General features: G+C 62.5%; 1 protein-coding gene across 9 annotated transcripts; it reads right to left on the minus strand.

Annotated features, from left to right (window-relative positions):
• Window positions 1-248: 248 nt before the first annotated feature.
• Window positions 249-14,013, minus strand: AIFM3 (apoptosis inducing factor mitochondria associated 3). 9 transcript variants are annotated; one of them, XM_032603695.1, is made up of 20 exons: window positions 13,537-13,991; window positions 11,023-11,186; window positions 7,401-7,614; window positions 7,123-7,232; window positions 6,792-6,901; window positions 6,657-6,701; window positions 6,313-6,409; window positions 6,126-6,238; window positions 5,699-5,785; window positions 5,243-5,334; window positions 5,029-5,159; window positions 4,828-4,943; window positions 4,666-4,737; window positions 4,525-4,588; window positions 3,874-3,950; window positions 3,624-3,768; window positions 2,335-2,433; window positions 2,005-2,080; window positions 1,462-1,566; window positions 249-616 (listed from the first exon to the last, which is right to left on the minus strand). In XM_032603695.1, exons 2-20 carry the CDS (start codon window positions 11,051-11,053, stop codon window positions 577-579), a joined length of 1,824 nt encoding a protein of 607 aa, XP_032459586.1. In that variant the 5' UTR covers window positions 11,054-11,186; window positions 13,537-13,991; the 3' UTR covers window positions 249-576. The 9 variants fall into 9 exon arrangements, 7 of the variants coding, with proteins under 7 accessions (XP_032459586.1, XP_032459588.1, XP_032459585.1 ...); XM_032603697.1 differs by having other exon boundaries at window positions 3,651-3,768; window positions 13,537-13,973; XR_004345539.1 differs by lacking the exon at window positions 3,874-3,950 and having other exon boundaries at window positions 13,537-14,003.
• Window positions 14,014-14,384: the final 371 nt, after the last annotated feature.

Consider the following 14,384-nt stretch of genomic DNA (forward strand, 5'->3'; position numbering starts at 1 on the left):
CAAAACCTTTGCGTGCGCTGTCCCCTCTAACTGGAGTGCCCTTCCTTCAAAATCCAGATCCAAGACATTGGTCTGAGGAGCCTTCCCTAACCCCGGGGACAGCAAAGGGGTTGCTCCCTCCTCTGGGCGCTCACAGACCGAACTTCCTTGGTGTGACACTGAGCGTTCTGTGGTCTGTGGTCGTGCCTGTCTCATCATCTTTCTCCCTCATGAGAGTTTGCCCAATTACAGTGGAAGTCACACAGATCTGCAAATGTGTGAGTTTTAATTTTAAGATAATGTCTAATATGTTGCAGGGTCCTACAGGGGACCAGTCCCAATAGAGGAAGAAGAGGCAGGGTCTGTCCCGCCTCCACTGCAAGCCATCAGTGGCACTGGACGTCTTGGGGGCTGAGCATCTCCTGGAGGCCGCTGAGGCCTCTCGGGAGGTGAGCCAGGCAGCCGAAGGCAAGCACTGAGAGGGCTCAGGTTCTGCCCTGGGGGCTCCTGGGGAACTGGAGGTTGGCACCTGCCCCCCAGGCTTGGCCTCTGTCCCTGATGCCCCAACATGCTTGCCCGAGTCCGCTGCGTGCAAGCTCAGGATCCTTTCCCTGTGAGCCAGGACATGTCGCCAGTCCTGCAGGAATGAGGGAGGAGGAGTGAGGGTAGAAGGGAGCAGGTTCCCCTCTGGACACCAAGAGCAGCTAGCCCTTGAAGACAGCAGGGAGCTGTGCGAGGCCCTGGTGCCCAGCAGGGATGTGCACTTGGGCAGAGGGGGGAGACCACCAGGCATAGGCTCTGGGCTGAGATGGGAAAGGCTCGGAAGAAGGAGAGAACACACGTACTTGCTGTGCAGCACAAACAGCCTTTGCGAAGGCAAGAGGAAGAGACAGAGAAGGCCGGAGAGAGAGTGTGTCATTCCTGTCCCCCCTTGGTTCTCCGTTTCCAGTCTGAGCCCCCCCGCCCCCATCCTGTGGCCTCCAGGCTTTCCTCAGCCCTTGGTGGTGGTGGTGGGGGTTCTGTAGGCCACTGAGTCCACAGGGTGACTCCAAGGAGCACCATGCCAGGATGAGGGTAATGGCTGGTGTCCGGTGTTCTTCAGACCCTGAACAACACCCCACAACTCTGTCAGGATGTCCCCAGGGGCAACACTAGCTGCATTTCCCCATGGTTGTGTTCAACCATGTGCAGTGGGGTGTCCCGGGCTCAGTGACTGCCCAAGCAGTGGGTCTTAACCCTTCCCCACAGCACTGGTCCTGCCCTGGACACGGCCTCTTTCCCTTCTACCCACCAAGAGCATAAATAACCACCCCTCTCCCAAACCACAACCCTTGCCCCACACCACACCATAGCCCTGGGAGCCTCAGGCTGATTGATGGGGGGCGGGGCCGGGGAGAACACTGGAGGACTGTGGGGGCAGCTAGAACCAGCACCTCGGGGGACTTCTCCCCCCTCCCCAAGGCACCCAGTGCCCACACTCACTCCACCTCCCGCTTCCGGATGGTGCGGCCGGAGGCCAGCACCTCCGCCACCTTAGACACGATGGGATCGTAGTTCATGCTGGCCACGGAGATCACCTCGTCGCCTCTGCAGGGAGAGGTGGCCGAGCCTGAGGACTGCCCAGCAGCAGCCCCTGTCCTTGGAGACCCGAGTCCAGCTGGGGCCCAGGGAGGCTCTCGCTCAGGAATGTCCTGAGCGCCCAGCATGGCTTCTGCTCCTGCAGGACCCCATAGAGGCTCCAGCCTTCCTGCCCAGTGGGGTTCAGGGCTGGAACCTGTTCTGAGATCCCCACTCTCTACCTGTGTCACTTTTCTCGGTGTAAAAGTAGGGTGTCAACACCCCCCTCCAAGAGCTGTCCCCACCTCCTCCCCTTTCCTGGCCGGCCCCTGCCTTGCTGCCTCCAGTGCCACTCGGTCCACCATCCAGGGAAGCCCCCTCCTCCGGAGCAGAGCTTCTCCGGGACGAGCCCCCTTCCCGACTGCGTACCCGCTGCTTCCCGCCCCCGCCCCACCCCGTTGCTCTCACTTGGTGTAAAAAGCCACGAACTTCAGCTCGTCCAGATCCCCCTGGATAATGACGTCGTCGAAGCCTTCTCCGTACCCTGCGGGCCGGGAGGAAGGGACTGGGCTTCACGGGGTCCGCGCCCAGTGCCCTTCCAACTCTGCCCTGGACCCCAGGCCCCGCCCCCGCGTCCTTTTAGGGGGTCCTGGCCCCGCCCGCAGGGAGTTCCCTGCTTCCACCTGCGGCCGTCATGGCCCCGCCCCCTGGATGCTTCTAACCCCGCCCTGACGTCCAAGCCCCGCCTCCTCACTCTGCCACACCTGGGCCCTGCCCGCGTCCGGGGCCCCTTGTTACCTGCGTAGCGCAGGCTCTTGCTGAACATGGCGGTCCATAGGTAGGGTACCGTGCTGATCTCCGCCTCCTGCGCCAGCATGTTCTGGGCCGCCACGCGCCCTGAGGGTCCCGGGGTCGTGAGAGCCCCGCCCCGAGCCCTCACCACCCCTCCACTGCCTGCCCCGGCTCTCTGGGGACGCCTGACAGGTGGGGCTATTCCCCCCCACCCCAGAGGTAAATCACTGCCCAACCCACTGTCCACCGCTGCTCGCAGATAATGGGTGCAGAGAGGGACACCAGGCCCAAAGCTGGCCACTAAGATGAAATGCCTGGACTGGGTCTGGAAGGGCTTGGCTTCCCGGGACCATTTCAGATGTGACACAGGCAACTAACCGGACAGGTCAGGTCTGAGGAGGGAGGCGGGCGAATGGGGCACCAGTGTCCAGGGAAGCAGAGCTGACAGCCTCACTCAGAGCCCAAGACAGAATAGGGTGGGTGGCTCCCCAGTTTGGACAAGGCCCCACTGGACCCCTGTATTTGGAGGTCTGTGACAGTCCTTGGACCCTCCCAGTTAAACCTTAATTATACTCAGCTGATGAGTAGCTTTTGGTTCCTTCAAACCTAGCACCAACTTTAGACCTTGGACCCGAGCAGAAATTGGTACCAGGAGTGGGGTTTCAGGCACAGATGCTCAGATAACGTGAAGGCCGAGAGAAGGGAGGAGGGTGCAGCGGGTCTGGCCGTCCTCTCTCCGAGGCAGCTAACTGGCTGTAACTGCGGCTGAGGGGCCCAGACCAGGTGTGCACAGGGACCGCCCAAGGGGAGGGGGAAGGTTGTTCCTCAGAGACCACAGCAGGTCCCCACTGAGCCCAGGTTTCCAGGCCCAGACGGCCACATCCCAGGGGCCTGCACGAGGCAGCTGGGTTCACAGAGCCAGTCAAGTGGCCCAAAGGGTAGAGTAGGGAGCTGGCCCGGGTTCTACTAAACCCCTCTCTCCCTCCCTGGGTGACTGCACAGGTTGGTGAGGAATTCTGCAGAACATGTGTCTCTGAGGACAAAAGGAAAGGAGAGGCTGGCTGGTGGAGGGACCAGCGAGGTGGGGCACTGTGGCTGGTGAAATGGGATGTCGAGAGGGCACTGGACAGAGGTCTGAGATGGGAGGTCTCTGTGAGCCGCCTTGACCACCTGCATGGGGCTGGCTGGACAGGCTGCCACAGAGCCTTGAATGGCTGACCCAGTGAGCAGGACCCAAGGCCAGCAACTGAGGGGGTTGGCCTGGGGAAGGCTGAGACTCTGGGACAGCCTCCCACCCCAAGCTGCTGCAGGGCTGGTGGTACCCTGGGCATGAGCCATCTGCCAGTGTGGGATGTTCACTTTCCGATTGTTCCTCCAGGCCAGGGGGAAGGTCACAGCGTCGCCAGCTGCAAACACACCCGGGACATTGGTCTGCATCATCTGTGGGGAGGGGACCGGGACTCGTAGGTAGGACTGGCACCCTGAGCGGGACCTCCCACCACCTCCAGCCCCAGCACACTGCCCGCCCTCCCCACCCAGCCCCACCTTGTTGACAGGGATGAAGCCTCGGGAATCCAGACCTATGCCGCTCTGCCTCAGGAAGCCCGTGGCGGGCACTGCACCTGGCAGGACAGGGGCCACCGTGTCCACTCCCCAGCCTCTCCCTCCTCCTGCCTCACTGCTCTGCACCACCACGCCCTTCACTCCCACAGTCCAGCCCAGACCGATCACCCAGCAGGTGGCACACCCTGTGCCTTCATGTCCTGTCTTCGTTGCCTGGAGCCCCACAGACCTCGGGGCTTCTCATCAGGCCTCAGGTATAGCCTCCTCTGAGAAGCTCTCCATGAAGCCCCTGGTAGGGGTTGGCATGCCAAGCCTCCCCAGCCCATGCTGCCACCTCCCAGCTTTGTCCCTCCCAGGACTGGCACCTCAGCTGGAGCAGGGACTAATTAGAGGCTTTTCTGTGTCCTGCAGCTGCGCAGGGTTACTGGACAGGGGTCATTGGGAGTGTCCTCCATGCCAGGCCAGGCTAAGCTGGTACCATCACCCCCCAACAACCCTGCCAAGGGGGTACGGTTGTGGTCCCCATTTTACAGAAGTGCAAACAGGCTGGGGGAGGAGAAGGGACTGGCCCAAGTTCACTGTCGAGCGTGTGCGGGTGACTATGCTCACTGCCACCGCCTGCCCCCCACTCACCAATGCCCACCACGCAGACGTCAGCCCGCAAGACCTTGCTGCTCTTCAGCACGACCTCCTTCAGCTGCAGAGAGCAGGAGTGAGCAGCTCCCGGGCACAGGGAAAGGGACAGAAAGCGGCGGGGGTTGGAGAAGGGCCCACCTTTCCATCCTGGGCCCGCAGCTCGGACACCTCCGTCTGCATGTAGAACTTGACCCGGTTGCTCTCAAACATCTGCCAGGTGGATGGGTGGGTAGGCAGGGGTGAGAGCCGGGGGGGGGCAGGGCGGGTGCCCGGGGCAGTGGGTTCTGAGTGGGGTCTCACCTTCATGAGGGCACGACCAACGCGCTCCCCCAGAAACCTCCTGAAGGGCGTCTCCTCCAGCTCCACCACGGACACTGAGTGGGCCTTCTCAGTCAGGTAGGCGGCCACCTCCATCCCTGGGGCCAGGCGGGGAGGGCTGGCACCCTGCACTTCCCAGGGCCATTGCTGCCCCAGGCCCAGCCCGCACCCCCAGCTGCTCACCCAAGAAGCCGGCTCCCACGACCACAGCGTTGCGGCCCCGGGCCAACCTCACCACGCGGTTGGCGTCCTCGGGCGTCCGGATGGTGAACACATTCTCCACGTCTTTGCCTTTGCAGCTCAGGGTCTTAGGGCTGAGACACGGCAAGAGTCGGGGCGGGGCTCCCGGCACCCCGAGCCCTCCGCATACCGGCAGGGGCGTGGGGACCCCTCCCACCTGCTCCCGGGTGCCAGCAGCAGCTTGCTGTACTCCAGCTTGAAGCCATCCTTGAACACGGCCTTCTTGTTCCTCACGTCCACCGTGACCACCTGTGACCCCGCCGGGCAGAGCGAGGCCTCCGGGTCCCGCCCCACGCCCAGCTCCCACGAGGCCCTCTGCGAGGCTCTGCCACCTGGATGAACCTTCCTCCCTTTCCTGGCAACCTCTCCTGACCCTTTAAGTTTCAGGCACCACCTCCCCCTCAAAGCCCTCCTAATGCTCCCAAGTCCCAGCCCTGAGCAGACGGTCCGTGGCCCCACACACTGGGGCCCATGACCCCCTAGGCCTGGAACACCCCTGGTGCCTGGGCAGCAGGGCCAGGAGGGCAGAGCATACCCATACTTCCAGGGGCCTCACGCCCTTCACGGTGCCCATGAAGCCTTCCCCAGGCCTGTTCCCCAGCATTGTCCATACCTGGGCCTCAGTGAGCACCTCGATGCCATGGGCTCGGAAGAACTCCTTGGGCCTCAGGGCCAGCTGCTCCAGCTGTGCATCCAGAGACTGCAGGAGACGCCGGCTTGAGACAGGACCCTGCACCCCCAGGCTCCCACCCCTCTGCAGGCCCGGCCCCACCTGGCCAGTGACCAGGTGGCCACTGACCCATTATAACCAAGGTCCAGGGCCTCGGGGTCTTGGGGGCTGGCAGCCTCAGTCACACAGGAGCTACAGGACAGAGCTCGACAAACCAGATCTTTCAGGGGCACTGAAGATGGGCCTGGCACGAACAGAGAGGGCAGCTGGCCAGACCCCCAAGGGGCGGCAAGCAAGGGTCCCAGTGGACCTAACTGTGCCCAGTGGGACATGGCTCTGGCCCTGCCTGGCCCCGCTCACGCTCACCCACCTTGCTAAGCTTGGGCCGGTCGTAGGGAAGGTGCCGGTCCAGAGTGCACAGGACGATCCTGTCTGAGAAGCCCTCCTGCCGCAGCGTCTCTGCACACACCAGACCAGCTGCGCCTGAGTGGAGGGGACAGTGGGTCAGGAGCCCCCCATCCCCCACCCCACCCTGCACCTCACAACCCACCACCAACCTGCGCCCACGATGAGCACGTTGGTGCTGCTGCTGTGGCCGGCGCTTGGAGAGATGCACGTGGCCATCACCTTGGTCCTTCGCTGTAGCTGCAGGGCCTGGGGGTGGCCAGCGAGTTGGGGGCAGCTGGAAGCTGGGGTCATTGCCAGGTTCCCTGTGCCCATCCCAGCAGGCCAGGTCCTGCTGCTCCAGTGCCACCTCATCCCCACCACAGCCCTTCACTCTGCTCCCCAGCCACACCCGCTAGGCTCCCTCCCACCACAGGGTCCATGCACATGCTGTTTTCTGGGCCCAGAGGCCCTTCTCACCTCTCTCTTTTGCCTGAGCCCCAAGCCCCCCCCTCACCTGCTTGCTGGCCCGGACGTACACCTTCTCCTTCTCAATCTTCACCTGCAAGGGCTGTGTTGTTCAGGGCTGGGCTTTGGGGTGCTCCAGACCCTGCACCCCCAGGCTCCCACCCCATTGCATGCCTGGCCCCACCTGGAACTTGTGCAGACTGTCCAGGCCAGGGAAGTCCTCCAGGTCTCCGGTGCTGATGTTGAAGCAGGCGCCATGCCAGGGGCAGCGCACCCGTCCACGGGACAGCACTCCTGGGAGGGGGCAGTGCTGGGCTGGGCCACCAGCAAGAGCTCCTCTCCAAGGACCCCTGTATCCAGCACCACTGGCCCTTCCCCACGGCCCAGGACACGCCACTAATAGACGGGGGCCTGGGGCCCAGTGGAGCGGGGGCTGAGCTTCCCTTGTGATGGGGGAGCCGCCAAGCCCCTGTCGGGGAGGTCCCACCCTGCCCCCGTGGGCACCGACAGCTCACCTTTCACCAGGGGCGCACCATAGTGCGGACACTTGTGGCCCAGGGCATGGAACTCCCCGTTGTCTTTCACCAGCAACACCTTCCCCCAGCCCAGCTCCACTTCCCGCATCCTGGGAGGGGAGGGCCTGCCCTCAGAGGTCAGAGGTCGGAGAGCAGCCCCAGACCAGCAGGAGCCACAGAGGTGGTGGCCCCGGATGGAGCCAGTCATGGGTCCCTTCCAGGCCTCCCAGCTGTCTTCCCACCTCAGCCTCCCACCCCCTCCCAGGCCCAGCACCCACTGGCCGTTCTCCAGGTCTTTGATGTGGCAGACAGCAGCCTCCAGGCAGTCCTGGGCACCAGGGTAGGGGTGGGGGGCGGGAAGGCGTTCCTCTGCATGGAAATGGCGGGCTGTGCCGTTGCCCTGGTAGGCCCGGGGGCTGCCCTTCCCGCCGGCGGACAGCTCCTCCTTGCCCCGGTCCTTCTCTGGCAGCACCACCTCGATCTTGAGCTCCACTGTGGGTGAGCAGGGGGGATGGCGGTGAGCCCCTAGCCCGGCCCACCCCATGAGCTCTGAGTGCGGGTTCTCCCCGGGCCTCCAGAAAGCCATCTATCTGCACCACCAGCAAAAGGCAGAGCCAGGGTGCGGGGGGGTGGGGGGTGAGGGGGGCCCTGGGCGAGCTTAAATTGATTTCTGCGTGTTCTCTTTTCCCCTACCAGAATTAGTGAGGGGGCACAACAAAGTTTATTCAACCCTGAAGCGACCCTTTCTCCAGGAATCCATGTGGAGGTGAGAACTCAGTGCTGGAGCCTTGCTGACCTTGAGGGAGTGGCCCCCATAGAGGACTGCGTCATCCCTGAGGACTCAGGGGCACGTTTGGGGCCTGAGAAACAGTGTGTCCAAAGCTGGACGCAGCCCAGTGCATGGCCTGTGAATCTGGGTAACGGGGGAATCGAGGGTTCCAGAGATTTGAAATTTTTTCAAAATTAAAACAAAAAAAGTGTATGCAGCATAATTGCAACTTTAGATAGCTGCTCTCGCCAGTTTGAGAATCCTTCATTATTTGCCAGGCGCTGGGGGCAGGGGCCTTGGGGGTGAACCCCAACTGGGTGGTGCATGCAGAGGGCACAGGGCCACCCTCACCAGTGGGGCCTCCTCTGGGGGGAGTTAGTGAGATTATCATTTTCTTCTTTATACTTCTCCGCATTTTCCAAATTCCCTACCACGTGCCTGGGGTATTTTTCTAATTAGAAGGGAACAATAAACAGAATTTTTAGCAGTGATAATCCGGCCTCCTGGGCTGCTGCTGCAAGGAGCGTGGAAGCTGAGCCGGGGGCACAGCGTGGGCCAGGGCCGAGGCCTGGGCAGGAGACCCCCTCCCAACTCCCGAGGCCCCTGAGCCTCCAGGCCCCTCCCCCACAGACCTGACCCTCCAGAAACAAAGAACCCGGCTCACAGCTCCGGGCCTTAGCCCCTGCAGTTCCCTTGGCCTGGGCTGCTGTCCTGCCCTTCCCGGCTGGGGCTGGGCTCACGCCTGCCCATCCTCTCCCCCAGCCTGGTCTGGCCCCTCATCCTTCCTGTCCTAGCCCCCCTCCCCCCACCGCCGCCTCCCCTAAGGCTCAGGCAGCAAGAGACAGGGCTGAAGGTGGCTCCCTGATTCCAGCTGGGCAGGAAGGGCCCAGGAACACATCACGCTGAGGCTGTTGTGTCAGGTGGGGGGTTATGGGTGGGGTGGGTTTTTTCCTTCATTTTCCACACTTTATGTAATGGTGTTAGAATGTTTTCAGAAGAATTAGAGAGACAGCTCACAGGAGCAGCCTGGCAGGGGCCCAGAGGACAGCCAAGCCAGGCTGTTTTCATCCTCTACCTCCTTCCAGAAGGCCCTGAGGTGCTCGCTGGTGTAGTCTAATGGGGGAAGACGTCAGGTCAGGAGCCTCAGGAGCTGTGGTGGATCCTTTAGACCCTTTCGGCAGACACCTTCATTATAAAATGGAGAGAACAGTGCCTACCTCTTCTGGGACAGTGGATACTGAAGGAAATAATAAATGTAACTCAGAGTAGATGCTCAATAGGTGAAGTTGGGTAGCTGTGTTTTATTGGTTAGCTCCGAGCCTCCTGGCTGCCATGACAAAGAGGGAAAGCCTTTAGGTAGCACCAGTGGCCTAATAAAAGGCAGGTGACCAGATGCCAAGAGACCTGCACTACCTCCTAGTTCTGAGCTTACAAAGGACTGGCCTGGAACACTTCCTGAGGAACATGGGGCCCCTGGAGCACAGGGCACACAGAGGGGGCTCAGGAAGACTGTTCTAACATGCTCTAAGCCACAGGAGCCAGTGAGGTGGAAAGTGAGGAATTTGCAGAAGCCTCTTCTGCTCGTTCTGGTCTCCCTGTGGTCCCTCCTGACTCTCACTGAACTGTCATGGCCAGAATGCTCTCACTCCCACACGATGATATTCCCCAAGCCTCACCCCAGACCTGCCACCATGGGCACCGGGGGCCCAAGCTCCTGCTCTCCTGCCACAGCCCACAGGAAGCCCAGCCCCCCAGAGAGGGGATAACACCCTGTAAGTGCCTCCTACGTGCCAGGCCCATGCCAAGCACACTAGCCTGCACAGGGGCACAACTGTTAGTCCCATTTCACATATGAGTACACAGAGGCTCAGAGAGGTGAAGTCACCTGCCCAAGGCCAAATAGCCAGGAACAGGCAGGGCTGGATTTGGGCTCAAGAGCCCAAATTCTTAGCACTGTCCCTGGTGTGGTAGGAGTGACCAGCCCTATACCAGGGGTCCTGGGGCCGGGGGTCCTGGGGCTTGGGGTCTGAGGCAGACCAGCCCTTTGGGGTCCTTTAAAGGAACCTACAGGTGGCATCTTCTGCCAGGACCTCCTGTCAGCTCTGCAGTCCTACAGGAGCCTGATATGGGGCAGCCAGCATCCTCCTGTCTGCTTCTGATGGGAGAGAGTTGGGGTCAAGACAAGGGACATCATTTGCCCTAGGGCTGGGTGTCCGCAGCATGGGAGTCATGGGGCAGGCGCAGGTGGGTCCCTCTGCCTGGCAGGGCATCGCAGGTCTCCTGTTGCCCGCAAGTTCTCCCTCAGACCCAGGAAAAGGAGAAAAGGCTCATGGGCTCCAAGGTAATGGAGCTGATGGGTATCAGGTAAGGGGAGCTGGGGCGAGCTGGCCAGCGATCCCTGGGTGCACTACAGAGGCCTCTCTCAGCCTTGGTTTCTTCATCTGGGTCAGGCCTGCACACCCCTGCCTTCCGGGTGTCGTGAGGAGGGAAGAGGGAAAGTGGGGGCTGGAGGGAGAGCCAGCACACAAGGGTCTCCGTGGAGAGCAGACCTAGGCATCCCCCAGCACCCTGCCCGCCCCCCAGCCCTGGGCTGGGACTGCTTGGGCCAGCCAGGGTGGGGATTTCCTCTACAAATGGGGAAGTGTGTCCAGAGAGGCCCAGGAGGCGGCCCAAGGTCACATGGGGTCAGAAGAGGTGAAAAGGGCTAGGACATGTCCACTCCACCTCATAGCAATTTTGAGAGGTCAGGCTTATTTTTTAGGGGTAGAAGGTGAGGCTCAGAGGGGTATCTTGCATGCCTTTGGTCATGCAGTGGCTGAGGATGTCCCCGGAGCCCCCTTCCCCAGCGCTGAGGGAGATGCTCCTCTTTCCGACCCAGCAGCAGGAGGAACCCTCCCTTCCCCTTTCCGAGAAAGATTCCGCTGTTATTCCCACCACCAGCACCCTAAGCCCCAAATAAAGAGGGCTCCAGCCCCCCCCACTCCTGCCCACAGCGTTAACATTCGGCTGCAGCCCAGCCTGACCTACTTCGGAGGCAGGGGGAGGGGCAGGAGGAAGGTGGCAGGAAGAGGGAGGGAGGGAGCCAGCGACAGAGGGAGGGGGAAGGGAAAGGGTGAGAAGAGAGGAGGTACCTGGCTTGGGCTTGGAGAAGCAGCCACCCATGGTGAGTGGCCCGAAGATGGGTGGGGGGCAGGCACACAGGCGGCTGGCTGTGGAAGGCCTAGGGTGCCCCCTGGGGGGCTGGACCCCCCAAGACCCTTAGAGATGCTGGAGCTGCCATCCCAGCTGGAGCTGCCTGCAGGGAGACAGGAGCATCTATGGGGACCAGGGCTTTGATGAGGGCTGTGGGTAGAGACACAGAGAGACACGAGTGGGGGCGCTTCTCAAAGAGGCTGCGTTGGAGCTGGGAACCCTCATGCGTAGGGGAGCCCAGAGGAATGGCACCTGGCACCATGGACGGCACCTCCCTTCCAGGCCCCGAGGCTCAGCACCCTCACTCTCCTCCCCCTTTGCCTGGGCCCCTCTGCCCCAACCTCAGCCACATTTTAGGCCCAGGAAATCCTCCCCGATTTCTGCTGCCCCCTCAAAATCCTGAAGCCTGGAGCCCTGGGACCCTCCATTCTCCAGGGAGGCCACCATGCCTGGGGTCAGACCCAGGTCACCTTGGCAGACCAGAGCCTTCCTGGTACTCGGGGGTTTCTCCCTCCTCAATGGGGCAACATTTAGTTCTCCCCCCTGCTCCCACCCTGGTGGGCAGCCCTGGATACCCACCTCTCCAAGGGCAGCCACTGCTTCTTGCTCCCAGCCCAGCAGTGGACCGAGGCTGCCCGGCCCTGGAAGGCAGGGCAAGGGGGCAGGGGTCCAGGAGGCGGCCCAGCCTCCCCCCCTCCCCCCAGTGTGAGCTGTGGCCAGGAGGGGATGGGGGCGGGGCTGGGCCAGTCCATTGGTCCCCAGGGAAACCCAGCTCCATGTGAACAGAAGTGGGCGGCCAGCCTGGGCCTGGTGGGGTTGGAGGAAAGGGAGGCCAGGCACACAGATCCGGCTCCCTCCCCCTCCCCTGCTCTTCCCCAAAGCCCCTGATGTTGAGGTCATGCCCAACAGTAGATGGAGAAACTGAGGGGCCAAGGGATTGCCAAGATCAAGCAGCAGGTAGGGGCAACCAGGTGGTGTCCCACCTCCCTCCCACCTTAGTTACTTCCAAGACAGACAGGGACCCAGAAGCCCCTGTATCACCCTGCAAGCCATGGGGCTGGGGGAGGGGTCACCCCATCAACAAAGAGGTCCCTGCAGCCAAGGAGCCCTCAAGGCCACAGCGTGAGCCTTCCTTAACATGCAGCTTACAGACTGGACTTTGGAAGGCCCAGGACAAAGGTGTAGCTGCCTTGTTTACACTGACCTCCCCACAGTCCACCCCACTGTTATCCCTGCGGCTTCCTCCAGAAGTTTTTCCTGGAGTTTAAGTGGATGAGGCCCACTCGGTTTTGCCCAGATCCCAGCAAGGGCCCTGGGTGGGTGCTTAAGAGCAAGGGGGCTGAGAACCAGATGAAAAGGTTGGGGAGGGACTGTCTACTGCCCAGCACCTGGTCTCGCCTGCCCTAGAGGGCCGTCACAGGTGAGGAGGAAGTGGCACCTGAAGGCCACTTGGGTATACCCATGCTCTTTCCCCCACTCATTGCCAAGGCAGGTCCGTAAAACTGGGCCACCACCTGCCCACCTGCCCCCTACCTGGGCACAAGGCCCCTCCACAGATCCTGGCTTTCCCTCTGGCTCAGCTCTGCCCACCTCCTTCCTGCCTGGCCTCAGGCCTCACCTACTGGGCCACAGATCCCAGAAAAGGTGGGACCTCAACTTGCCACCAGGTGCCTGTCGAGGCTGTTCCCTCCCTTCCCAGGTGCCCAGGTGTTCAGACCTTCCAGGGCCTTGGGCGTGGAAAGAGATTTGCTGGGCACGGAACCTTCTCCAGGTCTACTGTGTGCCAGGCTGGCGTGTAGCCCTCCTACCTCCTGCAGGCCCAGACGCCCCCACCCAAGGCAAAGGTCCTCACCAGGGGCATGGCGAGAGGGCACCCCAAGTTTTGGCAGAGTGCTGTCCCTTGTCCACAAACTGCCCAATGCAAAAAGTTGTAACAGTCCCCGAGTGCTGACCACCTACAGGAGCCTGCGTCCTGTCCCCCGGGACCAGCCCTAGGGCCCCTTCTGGTGCAGGCTCCCCACTCCTCCGGGTCCCACGCTCCGCCAGGGATCCCGTGGGCCCTTCCCACACCCACCCGAGGGACTCCTGCTCAGCTCGGCCCCCAGTGGCTTCCAGTTTCCTGGGACAGCATCTGAGCTCCACAGCCGGCCCTCAAGTTCGGGGTGGGGGTGGGGGGCTGTGGCCCGCACCTCCTCCCCAACGGGGCTAGAGGCAAACCTCCTGCTTTGCATGTGCAGCCCGTCTCCCTGGGAAGTCCTTCCAGCTGCCTTCCCGCTCCCTCGGGCCGGGTCCCCCCACCGGACCGGCAGCCCAGGAAGGGGATCCGCACACAGCGGGGCCCCGAGGCGGCGAGCGGGCGGCACGTCAGGAGAGCGAGGGAGCTCTGCCTGGCCTGCCCCCTCCCCGGTGAGGCCCCCAATCCCCGACGAGTCGGCCCGGACCCGCGGGCTCACCTGCGCTCGGCGCGGACCTCCGCTCTGGAGCCGCCGGGGCTGCGGCGGGGCGGGCGGGGCAGGCGGGGCGGGGCTGGCGCTGCGGCGACAATGCGGCCGGAGCCCGAAGCCCCAGCACCGCCCGGCGGCCGCGCAGGTAGGAGCGGCCCGGGTCGGGATGCGAGGCTGTGGGAGGCAGCGGGGCCCTCTGGCCCTGGACGCCGGGCGGAATCTGGGTCCCCAGCATCCTCGCGACCCCCGCGGGGCGCCAGGCTGGGCCGCGCGCCGGGTCTCAGTGTTTTTCTTCTTCTTTCTTTCCTAAGTCTTGGAACCAGGGGCAGGCGGGCAGCGAGCGTGGGGGCAGGTGAATCACCCGCAGAAACCTCCCAAACCGCGCCTGACTGCCTGACGCCTTGATTGCTTTGAGGGTTCAGCTCCGTCCTTCCGTCCACTCTCCCCACATCAAAACGTTCTACTTTATATTTTATGACATTTTCTCTTTCCCACATGTCATTATACCGGGAGAACTTCCTGGGTCCCCATAAATCATGGCCCACCCTGGTGGGTGTTGTGTCCCCTCCTCCACGAAGCCCTACCCTGAGGCGCCTCCCCAGACTGGATCTGGCCCTGCTGTTCCAGCTCCCGGCCCCTCCCAGGATTTTACCGTGTTGACTCTCCAGACTCTGCCTTGTGGTCAGGCAGGGCTTGTCCCTCCAGCAGACTGGGACTCATGACTGTGTGGGAAATGAATGAAGGGCACGTTCCAGGGAAGTGGTGTCTCATCTGTCACTAAGCACATGGGGCCATTGGGCCCGACATCAGCCACTAACTGTTGTCTCCTTCAGTGGCTGGTGTCGTGCCCTCTTTTT

Source organism: Phocoena sinus, chromosome 14 (assembly GCF_008692025.1).
Source record: "Phocoena sinus isolate mPhoSin1 chromosome 14, mPhoSin1.pri, whole genome shotgun sequence".
Taxonomy (NCBI): Eukaryota; Metazoa; Chordata; class Mammalia; order Artiodactyla; family Phocoenidae; genus Phocoena; species Phocoena sinus.

Bases quoted from the DNA above. Each gene is read 5' to 3' on its own strand.
- AIFM3 (XM_032603691.1), bottom strand. From the start codon at position 11,053: ATGGGTGGCTGCTTCTCCAAGCCCAAGCCAG. The intron at 6,239-6,312 runs GTTGGTGGTGGG...CCCTCCACTCAG, and splicing joins CGTGCTCATCGTGGGCGCAG to GCGCAGCTGGTCTGGTGTGT. The intron at 5,786-6,125 runs GTGGGTGAGCGT...CGTCTCCTGCAG, and splicing joins ACCGGCCCAAGCTTAGCAAG to TCTCTGGATGCACAGCTGGA.